Source organism: Canis aureus, chromosome 9 (assembly GCF_053574225.1).
Source record: "Canis aureus isolate CA01 chromosome 9, VMU_Caureus_v.1.0, whole genome shotgun sequence".
Classification (NCBI taxonomy): Eukaryota; Metazoa; Chordata; class Mammalia; order Carnivora; family Canidae; genus Canis; species Canis aureus.
In genome coordinates this window covers 44999790-45023216 of record NC_135619.1, presented here as the reverse complement: position 1 = coordinate 45023216, position 23427 = coordinate 44999790, and the positions used below count along the sequence as shown (strand labels likewise).

The following is a 23427-nucleotide window of genomic DNA, read 5'->3' as shown; positions in this document are numbered from 1 at the left end:
CAGTACCTAGCATATTGTAGGAATAGAGTAAACATTTGTCAAATGAATGAATGAATAAGGAACAAAACACATGAAAGTCTTAATAAAAGCATAAAAACTTGAGCAGCCCCGGTGGAGCAGTGGTTTAGCGCCGCCTTCAGCCCAGGGTGTGATCCTGGAGACTCGGGATCAAGTCCCACATCAGGCTGCTTCTCCCTCTGCTTGTGTCTCTGCCTCTCTCTCTCTCTGTGTCTCTCATGAATAAATAAAGTCTTAAAAAAAAAGTGTAAAAACCTCTACATATAATAGGCACCACAATAATGAGCATATGACAAAATCTGATGATTATTAGTCTAATGTTAAATCAGTGAAAAAAAATTTTTTTAATCAGTGAAAATTTGTATTGTGAAGGAAAACTCCTCTTCAATTTCTTTTTTTTTTTTTTAATTTTTATTTATTTATGATAGTCACAGTGAGAGAGAGAGAGAGAGAGGCAGAGACACAGGCAGAGAGAGAAGCAGGCTCCATGCACCGGGAGCCCGACGTGGGACTCGATCCCGGATCTCCAGGATCACGCCCTGGGCCAAAGGTAGGCGCCAAACCGCTGCGCCACCCAGGGATCCCTCCTCTTCAATTTCTATAAATATACTCATTTAAGTTGAGCTTGGAACATGACTTTCAATCAAATGGAAATGAATTATCCCAGTTATTGACTTGTTAAAACAACATCTCCCACCTCTACCTCCTGGAAACTAGATATTGGCCTCAGATGGCAGAGCTGAAAGGAATAATTGAACAGGGAATCCACTTGTTCTCAGAGAATTTTCATGGCCTTACTTCAAGACAGGATTACATATTTCATGAGTAAGCAAAACCAACTGTGCTAATCTGAGAAATTCAGTGCTACCCGGGGAGTTAATATATCTAATCCAAGTCACCAGGAAACCTGTGTCCTGTTATCAACTAAGACCCAAACAGCAGGAAAATCATGATAGTTAGCATGATGACACACAATAAAGTGATTCTCCCGCTAGTGTCTTCACGGACAGGTTGCTTATACTCCACTGGAGGAAAGAATCCCCAAGGAGGAAGGATTCTCACCTCCCCCCTTCCTTCCCAACTGTCAGACTCCAACTGCTCCTCTCCTGTGTAATCCGCCTCCTGGAACACTCCCCTGACGCCAATCTTTGATTCCCAGGAGAAACAATGCGGTAACTGGCTCATTATGGTTGGGGAAAATGTAACCAGGATCTGGACTTGGGCACCGGGAGCTAGAGGACCGGGGAGGTTTCACGACAACCCCGGTGGCCCGAGGACTGTGGGAGCTGGACGGTCCTAGAGGCCCTCGAGCGTAGATGCTCGGGCATTGGAGGCGTACGAGGCGCTACCAGGCAAGGGTCTGGTTGCCCGAGCCTCTGCGAGCAGCTCCCTCACGCCCAAGCCGTGGACTACATTTCCCAGACGGCTTTGCGCCCTGGGCCGTCGTACTAAGACTAGGGCGTGTCGGGGAGCAGCGGTCTCGCTCCGCCGGCGCGGTCTGGGCGTTTCGGTCCGTCCCTGCAGCCGCCGCAGCCGCCGGGCAAGATGATCACGTTCCTGCTCCTGCTCCTCCTTCTTCTCCCCCTTTTCCTGTACATCGCTGCACCCCAAATCAGGTCTGTGCAAATGTATTGCCTTCTCTTGAAGAGAATTCAGAAGGACGTTAATCCTCACCGGAGCTCTGTTTCCAAAAGAAGGAAAAGGAAAAAAAATTCCCCCGGGGGGGCTGGCTCCGTGTAGGTCGAGGCCGGGAGTTCGGTTGGTCGGAGGAGGTCTAGCTGTCCTGGATTGCGGGGAGCGAGAGCAGGAGACCCCAGGCGGCGGGAAGGGCACCTCACTTTGTTCCTCCCGGTCCCTTTTTTTTTTTTTTTTCTTAGCAGCCCTTGCTTCCTGCTCCAGAGAATCCGGAATGCAAGGCTACCTCACTTAGGTTTCCAGCATTGCGGGATTTCAGACCCTAAAATGGAGTGTGGACCTTACGACTGTTTCTCCCCCTCGCTCCCACGCCTTGAACCAGCCCTGTCTTAGCTTCTTGCCTCCAGCCTTTGAAGTACAATGGAGCGATTCGACTTTTTTGCTTTCTGGAACTGTCCCTCGGTGGGGATCGTGGTATCTGGAGGCCCACTGCTTGCACTCTTGATGCTGTGAGATTCGCTCTTTCTCTGGGCGGATATTGGAAAGGAAAGAAATGAAGGGGTTTCATCCTGAGCCGCATCCTGCCTTCAGAGCAGGAGTGTCCGGGGGCCTGAATCATGCCCGGGATTTGGGGGTGGGGGGACGAGAGGCTGAAGGGTAGTGGTCTCTGGAGCTGGTGACACATCAGCCAATGGCTGGCTGGATGCCTCAGAGAATCGGCGGAGAGCAGCACAGCGGGCGCCTGCTGATTGGTTCTGAGTCAATCACCAGTAGTGACGGTGATCCAGAGACTGAGGACCGCGTCCTGCCCCGGGGGCGGGGCGGGGGCGGGGTCACCATCCACCCTCGTGCTCCTCTTCTAGTTTTTTTTTTTTCTCTCCTTTTCTGAACCCCTAGGGCTCCCACTCAGATAAGAACGCTTTTTATCTCTTGCCACCACAAGATCCTCTTACCCAAATAGTATCTCAATGAAAAGTTGAGCCTGGGGATCCCTGGGTGGCTCAGCGGTTTAGCGCCTGCCTTCAGCCCAGGGCCTGATCCTGGAGTCCTGGGATCGAGTCCCACATGGGGCTCCCTGCATGGAGCCTGTTGCTCCCTCTGCCTGTGTCTCTGCCTCTCTCTCTCTGTCTCTCATGAGTAAATAAAATCTTAAAAAAAAAAAAAAAAAAAAAAAGTGGAGCCTGAACTGAAAACAGTGCTCACATCTCTGAGGAAGATTATACCGCAAGGGTCATAGCCCCAACCACCTGGCTAGGTCGTGGGAGCTAGCCCACAGCTAGACTTTTCCTACTTCATTGTCTCTTTGGTTCCTGTTGGTAAGGAGAAGAAAGAGCTCAGAAGAGATCCTGATTTGTTGTCATTCCTGGAGCTAAAACTGAAAGGATATGAAAAACTGACCAGGGAGGCTTGTTCTCTGAGGAGGAAGATATCTTTTGGTGAGCATCATGAGTTAGTTTGTTTTGCTTCCTTATTGGCCTGTGTGCACAAAGCAGGTAGCTTTAGTGGCTAGGCATGTGTGCCTTGCAGCCCCAAGTTCAATGAAAAAGCTGAAACACTCTTTAAAAGTGCATCTCCTGGTCAAGAGGGTTTTTTTTTGGTTTTGTTTTGTTTTTTTGACTTGAGTCTTGAAATTTGCAAAGAAAAAAAGAATAGTTTGAGAGGTGCTAATCCCTGTTGGTGGGTTCATTTCTTTGGAAAAGAGGGGTAGTATAGTGCTAGGAACAAAGACAAATTAAACCAGGACTTGAATCTCAGCTCCCCTTTGATTTGTGTCTTTTCTTTGTCTCATTTTTGATTGTGTGTGTGCATGTTTCCGTTTGTTTCACCCCAGGTTGATAAGCTTCCTTAATTTTAACTTTTTGTGTTGGATTAGCTCTGTATGGAGGCCATAAAGTGCCAGTTGTGGACAGATTGATGTAAGTGGACCAGTTCTTGCTTCTAGGCTGAGTCTTATGATTCCCTAAGCCCGTCAAAGAGCTCAAACTGAAGCCAGGTGCCTGAATAATCAAATATTTATCCAGTTCTTGTACTGCAGGGGGCAGCTCTAAAGTTTGCCATTATAATAAAATTGCTTTTGTTCTTGAGCAAGAGCAGAAAATTTTTGAGCAAAAAAACCTTGAGCAAGAGCAGAAAACTTTTCTTCAACTGTCCTTAATCTATAAAAGGACAGCACTGGAAAGAACCAAAGTAAACCTTAGCCTTGGGATCAGAAGACGTGGTAGCTGCAGGAACCTCTGGCTGAGACCAAGAGAATGAAGAATTGATGAGCTCTCCTTCTCTCTCTACAGGAAAATACTATCTAGGGGTGTGTGTACATCAACTGTCCAACTTCCTGGGAAGGTAGCTGTGGTCACTGGAGCCAACACAGGCATTGGAAAGGAGACAGCAAAAGAGCTGGCTCAAAGAGGCAAGCTCATCTGCTTCTAATTCCCTCCTACTGCTGCCATTTTATCCCTCACAAGGATGACCATGCTGATTATTTTCCCCCAGTCTTGGAATTCGAGAACTCTCCAAGTGTCCCACAGATTTGCTGGTCTGAACCTAGTATAATTCACTACATATAATAGACACTTAATGACTTATTGATTTATTTTTCTTTTTTGATTTGCTCATCAAATACCCCTGTCATGAAGTAAGGGTAAAATTCCCATTTAAACAAAACAGTAGGGGTGCCTGGGTGGCTTGGCTGGTTAAGTGTCTGCCTTCAGCTCAGGTCATGATCCTAGGATACTGGGACTGAGCCCCACATTGAGCTCCAGCTCAGCGGGGAGTCTGCTTCCTCCTCTCCCTTGGCCCCTTCCCCTCTGCTCAAGCACTTTATCTGTCTCTCTTTCTCAGATAATTAAATAAAAATCTTTTAAAAATAGTAAAATAGAACAGGAAATCACACTTATAAGTCTATAAGTCTATAGTGTCTACTCAAAAGCAGAGCTGACAGTTTGTCTCTTTTATGTTTTGGTTGACAGGAGCCCGTGTATATTTAGCATGCCGGGATGTGCTAAAGGGGGAACTGGTGGCCCGAGAGATCCAGACCATGACAGGGAACAAACAGGTCTTAGTGCGGAAACTGGACTTGGCTGATACGAAATCTATTAGAGCCTTTGCTAAAGGCTTCTTAGCAGGTAAGTATAAAACTGGAGATTATGTTGTTGGTCTTGCAGTCAACATAGCAGACTTAGTTAAAGGAAAAGCTCCTTCTCCCTCTTTAATACATAGAAATGCTAGATAAGTTATAATCAAAAACTTTCATTTGTAGCTAACTCCTTAGTAACAAAGGGGGAATCCTTAAGAAGCAGAAACAAAAAATGAGTTTAAAAGTCATAGCAGGGATCCCTGGGTGGCGCAGCGGTTTGGCGCCTGCCTTTGGCCCAGGGCGCGATCCGGGAGACCCTGGATCGAATCCCATGTCGGGCTCCCAGTGCATGGAGCCTGCTTCTCCCTCTGCCTGTGTCTCTGCCTCTCTCTCTCTCTCTCTCTCTCTCTCTGTGACTATCATAAATAAATAAAAATTAAAAAAAAAAAAAAAGTCATAGCAGGGATCCCTGGGTGGCTCAGCGGTTTGGCGCTTGCCCTTGGCCCAGGGCGCAATCCTGGAGACCTGGGATCGAATCCCACATCGGGCTCCCGGTGCATGGAGCCTGCTTCTCCCTCTGCCTGTGTCTCTGCCTCTCTCTCTCTGTGTGACTATCATAAATAAATAAATAATTAATTAATAAAAAAAAAATAAAAAAAAAAGTCATAGCGGTGCATAAGAACTAAAGCCAAAAACCTCACAGGAATATCAGAACTCAGTATGAGCTTTAGGGTCTGGAGTCTAAATACTCATACAGAGACAGGAGATGAGGCCACAGGCCTTGAGGGGAGCTGTATCTTGGCTCCACATAGGGTTGGGATTCACAAAAAACTATATGGTCCATGGTATAGGGGCTTAAAAAAAGTAGGCAACCAGCTCCAAGACCTAGAAAAGAAGCTTATCTTCTCTTTAGGTCGTAGATGGTTAGAGAGTCATCTGCAAGATATTAGAACCTCAAGTTGGCATCATCTGTGTAGGAGAATTTATTACATCACCAAATGGTACAAGAATCTTGAGCTGAGGAGTTCACATAAAACCCTGTAGTATCACATCAAAATCAAACCCAAGAGTAGTCTGTAGGCATATCTCCTCATATCACAGGAATCTTGGCCTCCCTAGGTAAACAACTTCTACGGATATGAGCTCATAGTTAGAAATTACAAATCGCATGAGGAAAATAAGCCACAAAAAAAGAGTTGTCAGATGCAACAAAGAGGTGAAACCAGCACCTTTTGGCACCTTTTGGAGTTCTCCGGTGGCAGAGGTGCATACAAAACAGCCTTTTTTTCTCTTACTTTGGAATCTTCTGATTCAGCTCGGAAGGTCTTTCTATTAGGAGAGGTGAACAGAACATTTTCCAAAAAGCAGTTAAGTAGCTCTTCAGTTGGAAAGATCGGAAAGGCCATTTGGTTGTGTAAGAAGGAATTTTGCTCTGTAGTAAGTATGCAGGATTCAGCTAAAGTCTTAAACAGGGAAAAAAATACAAAATACAAATGAACAGGAAAGATTGAAGTCATGCATCACCATTTTTAAAGCATAGGCATAAGGCAGACTTCTCAGATATAACTGCAGTGGCTGGCTGCTTCAACACCACATCTCCTCTTCCCTGCAGAGGAAAAGCATCTTCACATTTTGATCAACAATGCAGGAGTGATGATGTGTCCCTACACTAAGACAGTAGATGGCTTTGAGATGCACATGGGTGTCAACCACTTGGGTAAGAAATCTGGTCTTGGGGCACCTGGGTGGCTTAGTCAGTTAAGTGTCTGCCTTCAGCTCAGGTCATGATCCTGGGATGGAGCCCCACATCTGGCTCCCTGCTAAGTGTGGAGTCTGCTTCTCGCTCTGCTCCTTCCCAGCTCATGCTTGCATACACACTCTCAAATAAATAAATAAAATCTTAAAAAAGAAAAAAAAAAGGGAAGAAGAAATCTGGTCTCAACAAAACTAGAAGAAATCCAGAGTTCTCCTTAAAAAACTTAGGGGTTAGACTGAGCCGTCATTGTGGTGTAAGTGACCTCTGGGCCCTGATAGACCACAAGTGAATGGTTCTGCCCAGAAGTTCAGGGATAAACTTAGGCCCTCTTGAGGTTCCACCATATTTTAATTTGCAATCCAGATTCAATTTACCTTGGGGTATTTTTGAATAGCCTAATTTAACTGGGGGCTGTGTTGCTTTCTTTGTGGTGATCCTCATGGCCAGCATCAGATAGACCCTGCCTGCCCTTGAGTGATATTAATCAAAGTCGGAAGGAGATAAGACTTCATTCATATTCACATGATCCAGACCTCCCTCATGGAAGGTATTTCCCCAAACCCTCACTGAACTTGTTCTGTAGTTGATAATTAATGAGGCAAAAAGCCATGTTCCTGAGTTTTCTGCAGGGCTCATTATTCCCTTTACCCTGGCATTGGCCCCGGCCATTAATTCTAGTTTTTCTCATAGGTCACTTCCTCTTGACCCACCTGCTGCTAGAGAAGCTGAAGGAGTCAGCCCCATCAAGGATAGTGAATGTGTCTTCCCTAGCACATCACCTGGGAAGGATCCACTTCCATGACCTACAGGGCGAGAAATTCTATAATTCAGGTCTGGCCTACTGTCACAGCAAGTTAGCCAACATTCTCTTCACCCAAGAACTGGCTCGGAGGCTCAAAGGTAGGCTTAGAAGAAATGAGTATAGAGATAAGAGTCAATGGGAAGTAGCAAAAAGCCACAGAATACCTACTGTTCTCTGGAGACCATCCCCTGGACAAAACCTGATGCCATGACTGTAACTGTATTATTTTAGTAAGTAGCCCACAACTGAATATTGGAGGTGGCTGGCAGGAGATTGGGAAATTCTGACTTTGAGTCTTAAGGCTTGGCTTTAGCGCTTATAGCTGTGTGACCTGCAGCAAGCTACTTAACTTTTCAAGACTTATTTCCTCATAAGTAAAATGGGACTACTTTATAGGTTATTGTCCTCGTTAGGTCAGCCCTTGTGAGCAAGCAAGGTTTTTTATTCATAGTGAGACTAGATAGAAGGGAGGGACCTGGGAGTGCCTGGGTGGCTCAGTTGGCTCAGTGTCTGACTCTTGATTTGGGCTCAGGTCATGATCTCAGGGTTGTGAGATTGAGCTCTGAATCAGGCTCTGGGCTCAGCACAGAGTCTGCCTGAGATTTGCTCTCTCCCTCTCCCTCTGCCCCACCTATGCATGACCTCTCTCTTTCTCTCTCAGATAAATAAATAAAATCTTTGAAAAAAAATGTGTGTGGGAGAGGGACCTGATCTGGCACCAGATACAACCATTAGTATAAAACAGGTGCTGGACTATGGTGGTGGTAGGGAGCAGGACTGTCTCCCTAACAGCAGAAGGTTACATAAGAGAGAAATGTATGCTTGAAGAGGGGAGTCTCCAATCACAAATACAGAGGTCTTTTGCCCTGCCTGCTCTGAATTGTCGATAAAAAGTAGAGTAATTCAGGGCAGACAGCTGGAGTTGCCTTAGGAATGGAGGCAGGCAGAATTTTGGCTCAAGGAGTCAGACGCAGGAGCCCCATCATTGAATGAGCTCATCAAACTATGTGGAAATTAAATAGGTTACAGAGTGGGTGGGACAAAGCATCTAAGGATGTTGAGAAACATTCCAGGCAGACAGAATAAAATGTTCAAGGGTCTGGGCTCAGTTTGAGTAATTTAGAGGCTGCTGTGATTAAAATGTAGAAAGCAAGAAGAATAGAGGTCTGAGCTGAGACTGGTGAGGTAGACAGAAGCAAAATCTGTAGAGGCTGTGGTAGGGATTTTAGTGGAAGAGCACTGGAGAACCTTTAAAATGAAGGCCTTTTTTTAAAAGGGGGGCAGGAGGGGCGCCTGGGTGGCTTAGTGGTTGAGAGTCTGCTTTTGGCTCAGGTCATGATCCTGGGGGCCTGGGATCAAGTTCTGCATCAGGCTCCCTGCTCAGTGGGGAGCCTGCTTGTTCCTCTGCCTATGTCTCCGAATAAATTTTTTTAAAAATGGGGGCAGGAGTGCATGCAGCAGGTGATTTCTGTAGTCTAGGTGAGAAATGAGGGTGGCTTGGACCACAGTGGAGACGGAGGGTAGTAGACACTAAGAGTTATTTAGGATGGGAAACCCCCAGGGCTTGTTGATGGATATACATGGTAAGGTGGGGAGTTATCAAGAACTGCTCTGTGTGCCTGCCTGGTTGGGAGTTAGGGAACACTGCAAGATCCAGGTTTGGCCTTAAAAGTATGAAGTTAGTTTTGGAGTGTGTGAGCATTACTATGGGTCATCTAGAATAGATGTCAAGTTGGAAATAATATATGTCCATAGTCCTTTATCTGCAATCATGAAATCCACAAAGACATGAAAATTCACTTTTTTCAGAAGCTTGACACCAAAGCTCATTTGGCAGCAAAACTTCACTTGTACTAGGGAGATTAGATTATAAACAGTACTGTTTATAACCTAATATATATATATTATACCTAATATATGTGTATATATATATGCCATATTATTTTTCTAAAATCAATAAAAATTTACTGGGTGCAAGAATTAGGTTTACCCCTATTTTAAGAGGAAACTGAGTCACAACATAGGGAGATTGCCCTGGGTCACACAGCTAATGAGAGGCAAAGCTAGGATTTGAAACTGGGCAGTCTGACCACAGAGTCTGTGCCCTTAGCCACTAGAATATACTGCCTCTCATAGTCAGCCAAGAGTTCAAAGGAGTATAATGTGCACAAAAATGTGCCTGCCATATAGTTACAGAGAGGGAGTTTAGCAAGCCATGAGAATTCCAGCATTTGAAGTTTGGGTAGAAGATGATGGACTGGTCCAGGAAACTGGTAGGAAGTAGTGGGTTAGGAACACCAGAAGGAGGGTGGGGTCACAGAAGCCAACAAAAAGGCAGCTTTGAGAAAAGAATGATTATTGTTGTCAAGTGCTCCTGAGAGGTTGAGTTCTGCCTCTACTGTTCCCTAACAGTGAATAACCTCGTTGAGCTTTAATCTTAACCTATGGATCCTCCATTGGGATTTATAAATTACTGTGAGGAGTCCCTGTAATACTATTGTGGGAAGGGAGTCTTCATGGGGTCAAATCTTTGTTCACACCCTCTGCTCTCCTTGGCTATTTGACAATATCAAATTATGTCTTCCTCTATGTGGTACCCGCCCCCCCCCCCCCCCATCAGGCTCTGGCATTACAGCGTACTCTGTACACCCTGGCACAGTCAAATCTGAACTGGTTCGGCACTCACCTTTCATGAAATGGATGTGGTGGCTTTTCTCCTTCTTCATCAAGACCCCTCAACAGGGAGCGCAGACCAGCCTGTATTGTGCCATCACGGAAGGTCTTGAGGTTCTAAGTGGGCATCATTTCAGGTATGAATGTATTTATTTTTGATGATGGGGTTTTACTGCCCAAAGGAAATAATTTGGATTTGTCTGGTGTACTATACTCCTCTTAAAAAGTACTTTGTGCGACATATCTTTTGTCTTTTCACTCGGGTTCCTACCTGGTAATAAGGGGGTTGACTCATTTGCATTTTTTGTGGTACGGCTAGGTTTGATTTTCTCCATGGCAATCATTTGTTATGTTTTCTGGCTGTTTCTTTTCTTCCTATCTTATGTTATGTCCATCCAGTTTTCTTTGTTCCTTCTTGGACTCCTAGTTCAATTTTTTTTTTTTTTTACATTAAAAAGAATTTTTTAAAAAAAAATTTTATTTATTTATTCATTCATGAGAGACAGAGAGAGAGAGAGGCAGAGACACAGGCAGAGGGAGAAGCAGGCTCCATGCAGGGAGCCCGACGTGGGACTCAACCCCAGGACTCCAGGATCACATCCTGGGCCAAAGGCAGGCGCTAAACCGCTGAGTCACCCAGGGATACCCTACGTTAAAAAGAATTTGAATCTGTATTTCTCTATTGTCTTCAGGACTAAAATAATATTGATAGACTCCCTTCGTGAATCAATGAAAACTTTTAAAACTTTTTATTGTAGACAACTTTGAATATACACAGTAGTTGATAAAATAGCACATTGAACGCCCCCACCCCCACCCCCACTGTATACCCATAAGGGCAGCCTCAACAACCATTAAGCTGTGGCTAGCACTCCTCTATCTCCATGCACCAGGCCTTCCCGTATTTCCCCCCCCTCATGTTTTTTTTTTTAAGATTTTATTTATTTATTCATGAGAGAGACAGAGAGAGAGAGAGAGAGAGGCAGAGACACAGGCAGAGGGAGAAGCAGGCTCCATGCAGGGAGCCCGACGTGGGACTCGATCCCGGGACTCCAGGATCACGCCCTGGGCCGAAGGCAGGCGCTAAACCGCTAAGCCACCTAGGGATTCCCCCTCTCATGTTATTTTGAAGCAAATCTCAGACATCACATAAGACTGAAATTTTATAATGTTTTTACCTCCCCCTTCAAGATCATGTGGAAATAACTTGACATTTTAGAGAAAGGGCTGTAAATAAATTAAAATTAGAAAGAAAGGTAGACTGTTAGATAATGAAAGGCCCATAGTATCAGGCTTGGAGAGGAGCCACAGAAGTTGTTCCGGTAGAGAAATAATTTGCTCGGTGCTTTAGTGAAACATCCCTGGTGACTTTGTTTAATGAATGAATAAATAATCCAAGTGAGAGAATGAGTTCCTGATTTAGGGTAATGACAGTTGGAATACAAAGGAAGGTTAAGTGATAGAAGCCCTGAGGAGGCAGAATTTTTATGGCTTGATAACTAAATGAGTGAGGGGTCAGGGAGGAGTTAGTGACCTGGGGTCAAGCCTCACTTACTCGGAGATGGATAATGACATTAACTGAGACAGCAGACATGGAAAAATCACATGTAGAGCTTAGGGTTCTTTGATTCCAAAGCAGTGGAAACAGACTCACACTAACTTAAGTGAGAAGGGAATTTATTAAAATATGGGGATTCTCCTAAGAACCAAAGAGAAGACTGAAAAGTCAGGCTTAGAACAGACAGTGGCCAGTCAGCTGGCCAAGGCACTGCTGCTGGAATGAGCATAGGCCCACTACCTTCAGTCTTTGTTTTATTGCTCACCATTCACTCTCTAGCAAGGAAGCACTGGATCTTTCATCCTCTCATCCTCACTCCCTTGGTGAGGGGAAGACCGGCTCTTGATTAATGGGGTTTTCAAACTGTGGGAAGAAGGTAATTCCTCAGAAAGGGATCAGGTTGCTATTGCTGAAACAGTGTGGAATGGAGGTGCCTGGATGGCTCAGTCCGTGAAGCATCTGACTCTTGATCTGCTCAGGTCTTAATCTCAGGGTTGTGGAGATGGAGCCCTGCATTGGGATCCACACTGGGCATGGCCCCTGCTTGAGACTCTCCTTTACCTCTGTCCCATCACCCCCTTAAAAAAAAAGAATGTGAATAGGCTGGTTGCCCAGTATGTAATAAACCTAGCTCGGCCATGTTGAGTTTGTTATCCATAGGACTCCATGTGAGTAGAAATGTATAGCAGATAGTTGGAAATATGATCTGAAACCCAGGAAGATAAATTTATTTTTTATTTTATTTTATTTTTTTTTAAGATTTTTTATTTTTTTATTCATAGAGACACAGAGAAAGAGAGAGAGGCAGAGACACGGGCAGAGGGAGAAGCAGGCTCCATGCAGGGAGCCTGATGTGGGACTCGATCCCAGGTCTCCAGGATCATGCCCCGGACTGCAGGCAGCGCTAAACTGCTGCGCCACTGGAGCTGCTCAGGAAGATAAATTTATATAGTTTTATGTACTAGAAAGATTTTCCATAAGTGACTGGATTCATCTTCCCTGGAGATTTTAAGCCTGTGACAGCTGTTTAAAGAAAGTTAGCCTCAAATCCGTGACTTAGTAATTATTTAATTGACTTTTGAAGAGCCTTTACAGTGCCATGGATTCTTAATTTTAAGCATTTCGAAGATCCAACAGCAGCTATATTGACCACTATCAAAAAATGAACATAAGTCTCTCTTAACTGAAGCATTGAAACTTTGCACTGGTTATACTTTCTGACTGAAATCACAAATCTACTTTTTGTGTCAATGGATCTGTCTGTACTGGACATTTCATATCAATGGAATCATATAATATGTGGCCTTTTGTGATTGGCTTCTTGCTCACTTAGCATAATGTGTTCAAGGTCATCTGTGCCAAAGCATGTATCAGTGTATCATTCCTTTTAATCACCAAATAATGTTTGATTTTGTGGATATACCATATTTTATTTATCCATTCATCAGTTGATGGGCATTTGAATTATCACTTTTTGGCTAATTGAGTAATGAGGCTATGATATTCACATACAGATTTTTGTATGGAGATTTCTCTTGGTTTATATACCTATAAATGGAATCCCACTGGAATGTGGGTCGTAGGGATGCCTGGGTGGCTCAGCAGTTTAGCATCTGCCTTTGGCCCAGGGCATAATCATGGAGTCCCAGGATCGAGTCCCACATTGGGTTCCCTGCATGGAGCCTGCTTCTCCCTCTGCCTGTGTCTCTGCCTCTCTCTCTCTCTCTCTCTCATGAATAAATAAATAAAATCTTAAAAAAAATACATGGGGGGGGGAATACGGGAAGGGCTGTGTCTCTGCCTCTCTCATGAATAAATAAATTAAATCTTAAAAAAAAAAAAAAGAAGAATATGGGTTGTATATCAACTCCATGTTTAACTGTTGAGGAACTGTCAGACTGATTTCCCACCTGGCTGTACCATTTTATGTTGCCACCCGCAGTGGATAAGTGTCCCAATTTCTCTGTACCCTTGCTTACACTTCTTATTGTCTGTCCTTTTGATTTTAGCCATCCTGGTAAGCATGAAGTAATTTTTCTACTTATGTTTTTCTAGTTTTTCTCATTGGTTTTCATTTGCACTTTTCTGCTAATGATGTTAAGCTTCTTTTCATGCACTTATTGTCCATTTGTTTATCTTTATTGGAGAAATGCCTATTCAAATCCTTAGTCCATTTTTAAAATGGATCATTGTCTTTTTATTGTTTAATTGTAATAGTTCTTTATATAGTCTGGATTCAAGTCCCTTATCAAATGTGTGATTTACAAATATTTTCTCCCATTCTTTGGTTTGTTTCTTTACTTTTTTTATGGTGTCTTTTGAAGCAGAGAAGTTTTTTGATGAAGTATAATTTACTGATTTTTTTTTTTTTTTGTCACTTGTGCTTTTGGTGTTATATCTAGGAAACCATTGTCTAACCAAAGGTCACGAAGATTTACTATGTTTTCTTCTAATTGTTTTATAATTTGAGCATTACATTTCTGTCTATGATTCATTTTGAATTAATTTCTATATATATTATGAGGTAGGAGTCCCACTTCAATTTTGCATGTGGATATCCAGTTGTCCCAGAACTGCTTGTTGAAAAGTTGTTTTTTCCAACAACTTTTGAATTTTGTTAGCTGTATTAAAATGACTTGGGCTGGGACACTTGGGTAGCTCAGTTGGTTCAGCATCCAACGCTTGATCTTGGCTCAGGTCTTGATCTCAGGGCCATGAGTTCATGCTCTTTGTTAGGAAAAAAAAAAAATTCCTTGGGCTGCCATAATGGAATACCAGAAATTAATTTCCCTACAGTTCCGGAGGATGGGAGTTCAAGATCAAGGTGCCAGCAGGGTTGGTTTCTGGTGAGGCCTCTATTCCTGGCTTATAGAGGGCTGCCTGTGTGCTCTGTCCTCACATGGCTTTTACTCTATGTGTGCACATTCCTGGTGTCTCCTCTTCTTATAAGGACACTAACTAGTCTTACTGAATAGGGCCCTATATTTATGACCTTACTTAACCTTAATTATCTCTTTAAAGGCCCTATCTCCAAATATAGTCACATTATGTATTAGAGATTCAACATACAGACTTTGGGGGACGTGATTCAGTCTATAACAGAATTATCAAAAATCAGTTGACGATAAATGTAAGGGTACCTCTATATTTTTAGTTTTGTTCTATTTATGTGTAGGTCTATCCTTATGCCAATAGTACAGTGTCTTGATTATTATGGCTTTGTAGTAAGTTTTGAAATTGGTCTTTTTATGTATACTGATTGATAATCCCCAAATTCCTACTGGAAATATCAGCACCATGACTGTGCTAATGCCATAACCACACTTAAGTAGCTTTTACAGTGGTATTTGAGTAAATTTTACAGCATGTCTTAGCTTATGGCACAAGGCACTTTCATGCCCATTATGTCATTATCTGTCATAACCTTCCAAAGAATGTAAGGCACAACACAGTAGAGACTATAGGGGCTTACAGAGGCCAACTTATTTCCAGAGAGTCTTATGGAGGCTTTGGTTCTCAGTGATGGTCTTTTTACTCAGCAGTGGCAGGCTGTGCTGGTCATGCTGGTGAATTCCCTTAAACAGAAGTACTATACTTACAAGTTTTGTTTTGTAAATGTGAAGATATCTTTAAGTGGTGTTTCTCAAACTTTTGTGCATTTTAGAATCATCTAAGGAAGTGGTTGAAAACAGAATCCTGGGCCTCTACCCTAGAGATTCTGATTTAGCAGGTTTGTATGGGGCCTGAGAATTGGCATTTCTAGCAAGCTCCCAGATGATGCTCCTGGTAGTCCATAACCCACTCTTTGATTAGCAGTGTCTCTATGGACATAATGTTAGGAGTTTGCTTCATGTGCTTACTTCAGACTTGCCAACTTTCCTTTTCACCTTCAGAATTTGCGTAAAATGTCTTGGAAGCAATTTCCTTGAAATAGTATAATTCTTAAAATTGCTTCTTATGTGACGTAAAAGATTGCAATCTGTTAAAAAAAAAAAAAAGATTGCAATCTGTTTACTCAATCACTTTTTTAAAAACCCTTTATTGAATACCTGCCATGTACTAGATGCAGCAAATAACAAAAATGAGTAAACTTTTCCTTGAGAAAACTTTCTGGGCAGTGCACAGTTTGTATACCTCTCCTGCATTTAATAGAGACTTAAAATAATTAGGCGTACAACAATGAAGAGAAAGTATATGAAAACACTTGGAAAAAAAAAAAAAAAACACTTGGTACCTTATTGTTACATTTCTCTTATGCTATCAATCTTTTCCTTCCTTTGTTGTTTATGAAGCTGGCTTTACTTGTTATTTGAGTTTATAAACAGTTATAATTGGTGGCACAGGTGCAGTTGATTAAGAATCCAACTGTGGTTTTGGCTTAGGTCATGTTCTCAAGGTCATGAGATTGAGCCCTGCATTGGGTTTTGTGCTCATTGAGGAGTCTGCCTGGGATTCTCTCTCTCCCACGCCCTCTCTAACCCCTCCGCCTCATATTCTCTCTCTCTCTCTCTCCCTCTCTCAAATATTTAAATTAAAAAAAAATAGAAAAATAAAGTTATAATTGCAAGTAGACCAGAAATAGTAGGTTTCAGAGGAGTTTTTGTTTGTTTTAACCACTCCGAGCATCTGTAACCAATGTAATCTCTGCAACCTGACACAGTACAAGTCCTGTGTGAACAGGCTGGATATACACAGGTGTCAGTCAGACACTGATGTTATAGTTAAATATATACATATAAAGGAGAATATGAAGACTAAATGCTATGCATTATATATTAGACATTCTGATGAAAGGTAGCCTGGTGAGGAGATCTCAATGATAATTACATTTTCTCAGAGGTAAGGATTGGAGAATGAAGAGATAAGACAAAGACTGGCCCTATGAAGTACATAGAAGATATGTCATCCCTTGGTTGTTCTTCTGTCACATTCCTTGTTCCAGTCAGAGAACAGACTCCATTCTTTTTTTTTAATCTTTTTTTTATTTTTTTTTATTTATGATAGTCACAGAGAGAGAGAGAGAGAGAGAGAGGCAGAGACACAGGCAGAGAGAGAAGCAGGCTCCATGCACCGGGAGCCCGACGTGGGATTCGATCCCGGGTCTCCAGGATCGTGCCCTGGGCCAAAGGCAGGCGCCAAACCACTGTGCCACCCAGGGATCCCCAGACTCCATTCTTAAACCCTGTGTTCTAAGCCTCTGTCTTTCCTTTCCAGTGACTGCAGTGTGGCATGGGTCTCTGCCCAGGCTCGGAATGAGACAATAGCAAGGCGGCTATGGGATGTCAGCTGTGACCTGCTGGGCATCCCTATAGACTGACAGGTGGTAGCAGTTGGGCTCAGGAGGAACATGCAGCAGACTACTGAGCACTCCCTGCCAAAATGATTCTCCTTCATGAGGGCCAAAACCTTGAGCACAAAGAGAACAAACTTTTTATCCCTGCCTGCTCGATGTCTGAGAAAAGCCCAGTGGACACTGCCAGATTCATCAAAACACCTTACATTAGTTCAGATTTACTTTACTCTTATTACTGCCAGAGTTACAAGGGATATCATAGGATAAGATCCTCATATGACCTGCAAACTCATACTCGCCTCCTGAAACCTACCACCTAGGAGAATCTTAGCTATGGCAGGGTCAATTTATGGCAGTTTGGACTACTTTCTATCCTCCTGACCACTGACCAACCTTCTTTTCAAGAGGTCCACACTGCAGCCCCAGGTGAACTCCGAGAGTCAACAGTGGCTTGGCTCAAGAACAGCCAAGGTGAGGACTCATCCCTCATCTATTGAGAAAACCATCATATGCCAACATCTAGATTCTTTTAGGAAACTCGTAACTGAATCTGGATTATGGCATGGCTTTATCTCTGACAACCTAAAGCCACTGCTGTTAAGACACTTTTACATGTCTAGATCACAGGAGAGCTTCCTTTTCTAAGAAGTTTGTGGAATTGGAAGGATGGCAGAAATTTGGGGGAAGGCAGAAATAAAAATCAAGTTTAAACTGTAATTTTCCTGTTTCTCAGGCCAGCAAGTGGGTAAAGAAAGGAGTAGTATGGGAAGATAGACCACCTACCTGATTTCAGTTTACTGACCCCAGACCCATGGAGGCCTTTTTGTGCCTTAGTTTCTCTTAGATAATCAGAAGAAGGGAAAGGCTATTTGGTGATTGTCACTGTGTATATCTTTGTGTGTTCTTATGTAGTTAGGGAGTTGGGATTATTTTCACAAAATTCAAAATAGCCACAAAGGAACTGTATTAAACTGGACTCAGTGCAGGTAAGTGTTCAAAGATGGAGTAAACAGTGACATCCAATCTTAAATGGAAATGGGTAAAGCTGCAAAGGGAAGCATATTCTGTGTATGTGGATAACTACTCAACAAGAAGCGCATGGGTAGCAGGGAAGAAGTCCAAAAAAGAGAAGAATCCCGGATTCTTCTGGAATGCAGTGAAAGGACTAGTTAAGGACTCAAAAAGCAAAGACACAGCTAAAGATGGGTATATGTAACTATGGAAGAATTGAGGGTGAGCACTCCAGTTAGCAAGACTCATACTGCTCTGTCTTAATAAGCACCAGTCAATGTGGCAGAAAAAGATCCAAAGCAAAACAATTCTTTATTTGGTAAAATTATCCTAAGGAGTGATATGAGTAATTTTACAGTCAATTTCATAATCTTCAGAGCATTTCCGTACGTTACATTGACAAGATTTAAATGTCTATTTGGTAAAAAATATACATTTAATTTGGAGAACTTTTATCAAAGGTCATGCTGCCAAAGGAAATTGGAGGAATCCGGAATGTTCCCATCACTTGCTTGGAGTATGTTATTCTAGTAGTTTGTGATTTTTTCCATGGACTGACAATTAGATATTCACTTTGGTGGGAAAAAGTTATAAGACCACAGTCTTCTCATATTTGTAAATGAACATTCTCTTGTAGAACTTGTTTGGACTATTAAGGTATATATTTAGAAATGGTAAAAAAAAAAAAAAGTGGTTTTATGGAAAAATTGGAAAATTTTAAGAAGTAGCACAACTGAACTAATATTTTACTTAATTTATGTTGAACTGTCAATGACAAAAATTTTTTGATTATGTTATTTGCCAAAATAAAAACTGTAAGAATTAAAGTTTAGAGTCAACAGAAGAAAACAAATAAATGAAAGTTTAGTCATAAGACGAAAATACTTTTCATTATTAGGGTTATACAGTCACTTCTCATTTTTAAGGGTAATTTGTCCCAGAGTCTCACCACAGCACAGTCTCAATTCAAATGTCATTAACTTCGGTCATGTGATAACATGATCACTGATTCACCCATTTTCTACCTGTCTTTTATGATGCTGTTTAAAGAATAAAGAGTCCTTTATTCCATCCGAGGCTATTATGTTTCTCTCTCTCTCTCTCTCTCTTTTTTTAAGATTGTATTTATTCATGAGAGAGGCAGAGACACAGGCAGAGAGAGAAGCAGGCTCCATGCAGGGAGCCCGACGTGGGACTCGATCCCAGGTCTCCGGGATCAGGCCCTGGCTGAAGGCGGCGCAAACCGCTGAGCCCCCCGGGCTGCCTTTTTGTACCTGCCCCTTCTGTCACAATGCCGTGGGACTTCTCACTGTACACTTCCACTAACACCTTCAGAGTTTGCTCTCTATACTCTGAATATTAGGCGCTCAACGTGTTCGTTGAATCAGTGGTCAATGAGTCAGTCTAATAAAAATAAAGGTCCAGGAGATCTAAATCACCAGATCATCTCCCCCTGGACAGTCCCATATCTTTTAGTGTGTTTGCGCAGTTTTATATATTGGGCTGCCAAGCAGATATTTCAGAGAGGGCTTCGATAGGAAAACCATGAAATAGTTGGAAATAGGAATTTCCCACCACCGAACCGTGAAAGCCAATGTAGTGAGTGCAGAAAAGGACTTCGTAATTGTTAACACATTATACAGAGTGGGAAAGAAACCTGACGAAGCGGGTCACCGCCTTGCTCCCCACATCACCAAAAACAAAAAAACAACAAAAAAAAACAAACCAAGTGCAGAGTGACCTTTATTCACCAACATACGCCCAAATCCAGCATGACTACGCCTAACAAACACACTGCTGAGTGGCTGCATCCGGCGAGCCCAGACGCCGGAGGCCGAGCGTACTTTGCAGTCCTGCTGCCCGGGGACAACTTCGGAAAGCATGTGACCCTCCTCGCTTGGCCGCCCCGAAGTCCTCTACCGCTCGCGGGCAAGCTGGAACCTGGCCCGGCTATTTGTCCAGGGCTGAAAGCTAACGTTTAGCAGTCAGAGCGGCCAAGCGGTGCGACGACAGCGAAGACGGCCTTCCGGAGCTTGCAGACACCAAAGCACCTCGGGTCAGCACGGCCCCCCGCGCCTGCGGCCTGGCAGAACCACCGCCCCCGCCTCCGCGGGGCCTCGGAGTCCGAGCGTCTTCCGCGCCGAACTACAGCTCCCGGCATGCACAGCAGCGCCCTCCCCTCGCGGGAAGGCGGGGCCCCGGGGACAGGTGGCCGCGCTGCCCGCCCCGCGGGTCCTCACAGCCCTTTACGCTGCGGCGCTCCCTCCATCCCCTGGATCGGGTATTTTCGGGGCTGCAGGGCTGCCGCTCGCCCGACGTGCCGCCACCCTGCCCGGAATCGCCCGAGCGAGGAGCCCACGCAACTTTCCGTCAGGCTTTCGCGCCTGGCGCTCTCCCCGTGACGGAATGCAGGGGGTGGGCGTTCCGGCTCGGGAGGACCCCGTCGCGGCCCCGGAAGCGCCTCGTAGCCGGCGGTGGTGGCGGCGGTCGCCGTGATGCCCGCGGGGCTGGGCGGCTGACCGCCGGAATAGGAGCGGGCCCAGAGCCCCGAATCTCGGCGGCCGCTGCTCGAGTGCGGCCTGCGCCATGGCCACCTCCGCCGTCTCCTCGGAGCATTTCGAGAAACTTCACGAGATCTTCCGCGGCCTCCATGAAGACCTGCGAGGGGTGCCGGAGCGGCTCCTGGGGACGGCAGGCACAGGTGAGGCGAGGGCTGGACGAGCAGCGGGGGAGGGGGGGATGATGCCTGGCCCCGCCAACGCTCTGGAAAGGAGAGGCCCCCGCCTTCCTCCCGGACCCTAGGACCCTCGGACCCTCGCCCTCGTCCCTCCCGTGCTCATCCCCAGACACGCCCCCTAGGGTAGGCTGGGTCTCGGCGCCCAGGGCTTCCCTGCCGCCACTTGAGGGTGCTCGGGGGTGGACCTCGGCGTGTGGCCTCCTAGGGATTCTCCCTCTGGATCCTGCTGTAACCGTCGGAATTTTCTTATTTTCATCGTGGCAAGAAGAGCATAAATCTGCGACCCTATATTTGAGTAAAATTGGTTTCTTTCGTAAGTGTCTGTATATTTTGCTTTTCATGCATTTGAGGGCATTCCCAGGAGAAGTCCATAGTTCTCACCAGACCGGCAAAGGATCCGTAGCACCAAAAGGGCTAAGAAGCCAAAGGAAAAATAACTTTGGGGTTGGTAAATTATCAGGGCGAGGGCGAGATGGTCTTAAAAATCAAGATTGTGTGTTTAGGTGTGGTCCTCTTAGGAACTTTCTGTTTAGACTATTTCCTGTCCCTTGATTTCAAAATTCAAGTTGCCTGCAAGCTTTACCTGGAGGAGTTACCTTTCCAGTTAAACTTATAGGAAGACCCGCAGTGGCTCTTTGCCACTCAGAACCGACAGATCTTGATGGCAAGGCTGATAAGACCTTGTTTTGTTGTTTTTACTTAAGAGTCAGAGCTTAAGTGTTTTTTGTTTTTTTTTTTTTTTTTTTCTCTCTCTCTGAGTTTTCCTGAGGTGGTGTGAACGGAATGACTCTGGTGAGGATGCCAGAGAATGTTCCACATATTTATTGAAAGGTTGCTGTGTTCTAGGCACTCTCCTAAATGCTGGTGATGTTGCAGATTATTGCAATGAAGAGACTTATAAATCCTTGTTCTAATGGGTTAATGATAATGTATAAATACGGAGAGGAAAGTAATGCAGGGCAAAGAAAAGAATGGAGAGGAGGATCTTAATATTAAATAGGGTGGCTGTGAAGGGCTTCTTTGAGAAGGTGGCGTTTGAGCAGAGACTTGAATGAAGTAAAGGAGTAGACCATTGGAAAATTTGGAAGAAATGAGTGTGAGGAGGACAGAATAGCATTTGCAAAGGTCTTTAAGGATAAATGAGCTGTGTGGGTTCTAGGAAGAGCAAGAAGGCCAGTTTATTTGGATGAAATGAGCAAAAGAGACAGTGGTAGCAGATGAGGCTAAAAAGAGGCAGAGCCAGATCACGTGTGGCCTTGTAGACCCTAGTGAATGATTTGCACCTTTTTCTAAATGTGATGGGATGCACCAATAGGGTACTGAGCAAGAGTGATGGGTGATGGGATCTGGTTTACATGGTTGAAAAATTGACTGTTTTTTCAGCTTGGTGCTGAATTACATTTTGCGACGTTCATTGGAAGGGTAAATAGTGCAAAAGGGTGTTCCATTTTGAAAAATAGAAAACTGAGTTATATTCGCCTTTATCATCTACCTAACCTTCTTTTTTTTTTTTTTTTTTTTAATTTATTTATGATAGTCACAGAGAGAGAGAGAGAGAGAGAGAGAGAGAGACGCAGAGAGAAAAGCAGGCTCCATGCACCGGGAGCCCGATGTGGGATTCGATCCCGGATCTCCAGGATTGCGCCCTGGGCCAAAGGCAGGTGCCAAACCGCTGCGCCACCCAGGGATCCTCTACCTAACCTTCTTATTGGTGCAAAGAGGACAATCAGAAAGGTATGAATAAGGTATGAATAAGGGATCCCTGGGTGGCTCAGCGGTTTGGCGCCTGCCTTTGGCCCAGGGCACGATCCTGGAGTCCCGGTGTGGAGCCTGCTTCTCTCCTCCTGTGTCTCTGCCCCTCTCTCTCTCTCTATGTCTATCATAAATAAATAAATCTTAAAAAAAAAAGGTATGAATATCTACGCAAGCACAAAATACCCTTAGTACAGGTTGCTGTTTCCAGACTTAGTTGTGTAATGGTAAGTAAACACAGTGTACACATAGCCATAGGTTCTGATAAGAATTTTAATAGCTTTCAATCTCTGGTTACTACTTTGCTTATACTACTCGTTGAATAAATTGAATAAATTGAATGTAGCTGAGCAAACATACAGTGCCTCATCTATGAATCCTTTTTTTCTAATTCTGAGATTACTTCATACACTTTCCAGAGCTTTAATTTCCATCATGAATTATTAGGTTCTGAATAATGTACATAACACAGCTCTTGGGTTTAGCTTATGCTCTGTAATTGAACTCAATCAGTTTTCAATAAATACTTCAGAATTATGTATCAGTCACTGTCTGGACCCTGAGGAGATTCAAGAGTTCTTGCCCTAAATGGGACTAAATTTACAACAAAGTTTGTGATTGGTCCTAAGATAGTTTTGAGACCACAAAGAAAAGGCTTACTTATGTGTTGGGAGAGGGAAGCTTTGCAGAAAGGAGAACTGAGTATAAGGGTTTGAATGGAAGTTTGCAAGACAGAGGGGAAATGGAAAAAAGGAATAACAGAATAGAAAATTGAATACTCACAACCATGACTGAAGTTTAGGGTATGTATGGGAGAATAATAGTAGATGAGTAAAGTGAGACACAGCCAGATTTTGATGGGACCTGTGTATCTCCTTAAGACATTTGGGCTTCTCACAAAGTACTTAATAAAAAGTACTCAACTAAAAGTTGTATTCATCTGTGAAATATATATATATATTTTGAGATTTTTTTTTATTTATTCATGAAAGACACACAGAGAGAGAGAGAGGCAGACACACAGGCAGAGGGAGAAGCAGGCTCCATGCAGGGAGCCCAACATGGGACTCCATCCCGGGTCTCCAGGATCACACCCTGGGCTGAAGGCAGACGCTAAAC

The 23427-nt window shown here is 43.9% G+C and overlaps 2 protein-coding genes and 1 long non-coding RNA gene across 5 annotated transcripts in view; 2 read left to right on the top strand and 1 right to left on the bottom strand.

Annotated features, from left to right (window-relative positions):
- The first annotated feature begins 1050 nt into the window (after positions 1–1050).
- On the top strand, positions 1051–18543 carry RDH11 (retinol dehydrogenase 11). Of its 3 annotated transcripts, none has more exons than XM_077909730.1 (7): positions 1051–1190; positions 3942–4060; positions 4620–4775; positions 6339–6443; positions 7173–7382; positions 9905–10094; positions 16730–18543. In XM_077909730.1, exons 1-7 carry the CDS (start codon positions 1186–1188, stop codon positions 16830–16832), a joined length of 888 nt encoding a protein of 295 aa, XP_077765856.1. In that variant the 5' UTR covers positions 1051–1185; the 3' UTR covers positions 16833–18543. The 3 variants fall into 3 exon arrangements, with proteins under 3 accessions (XP_077765856.1, XP_077765855.1, XP_077765854.1); XM_077909729.1 differs by lacking the exons at positions 1051–1190; positions 16730–18543 and adding exons at positions 1236–1634; positions 12298–13783; XM_077909728.1 differs by lacking the exon at positions 1051–1190 and adding an exon at positions 1466–1634.
- LOC144320777 (uncharacterized) lies at positions 5681–10088 on the bottom strand. Its single transcript, XR_013386413.1, has 2 exons — positions 9971–10088; positions 5681–6189 (listed from the first exon to the last, which is right to left on the bottom strand). It is a non-coding gene; the product is annotated as an uncharacterized LOC144320777 (long non-coding RNA).
- Positions 18544–20243: 1700 nt separating the features above from the next.
- The window catches only part of VTI1B (vesicle transport through interaction with t-SNAREs 1B), a 31284-nt gene continuing 28100 nt past the window's right edge, over positions 20244–23427 (top strand). Inside the window, exon 1 of the mRNA XM_077909734.1 lies at positions 20244–20520. Coding sequence (XP_077765860.1) covers positions 20406–20520 — 115 coding nt within the window. The 5' untranslated portion in view covers positions 20244–20405. The remainder of the gene's footprint in view (positions 20521–23427) is intronic.

Coding starts and splice junctions, on each gene's coding strand:
- RDH11 (XM_077909728.1), top strand. CDS start 1,564: ATGATCACGTTCCTGCTCCTGCTCCTCCTTCTTCTCCCCCTTTTCCTG. Junction 1,635..3,941: donor ATCGCTGCACCCCAAATCAG/GTCTGTGCAAAT, acceptor CTCTCTCTACAG/GAAAATACTATCTAGGGGTG. Junction 7,383..9,904: donor ACTGGCTCGGAGGCTCAAAG/GTAGGCTTAGAA, acceptor CCCCCCCATCAG/GCTCTGGCATTACAGCGTAC.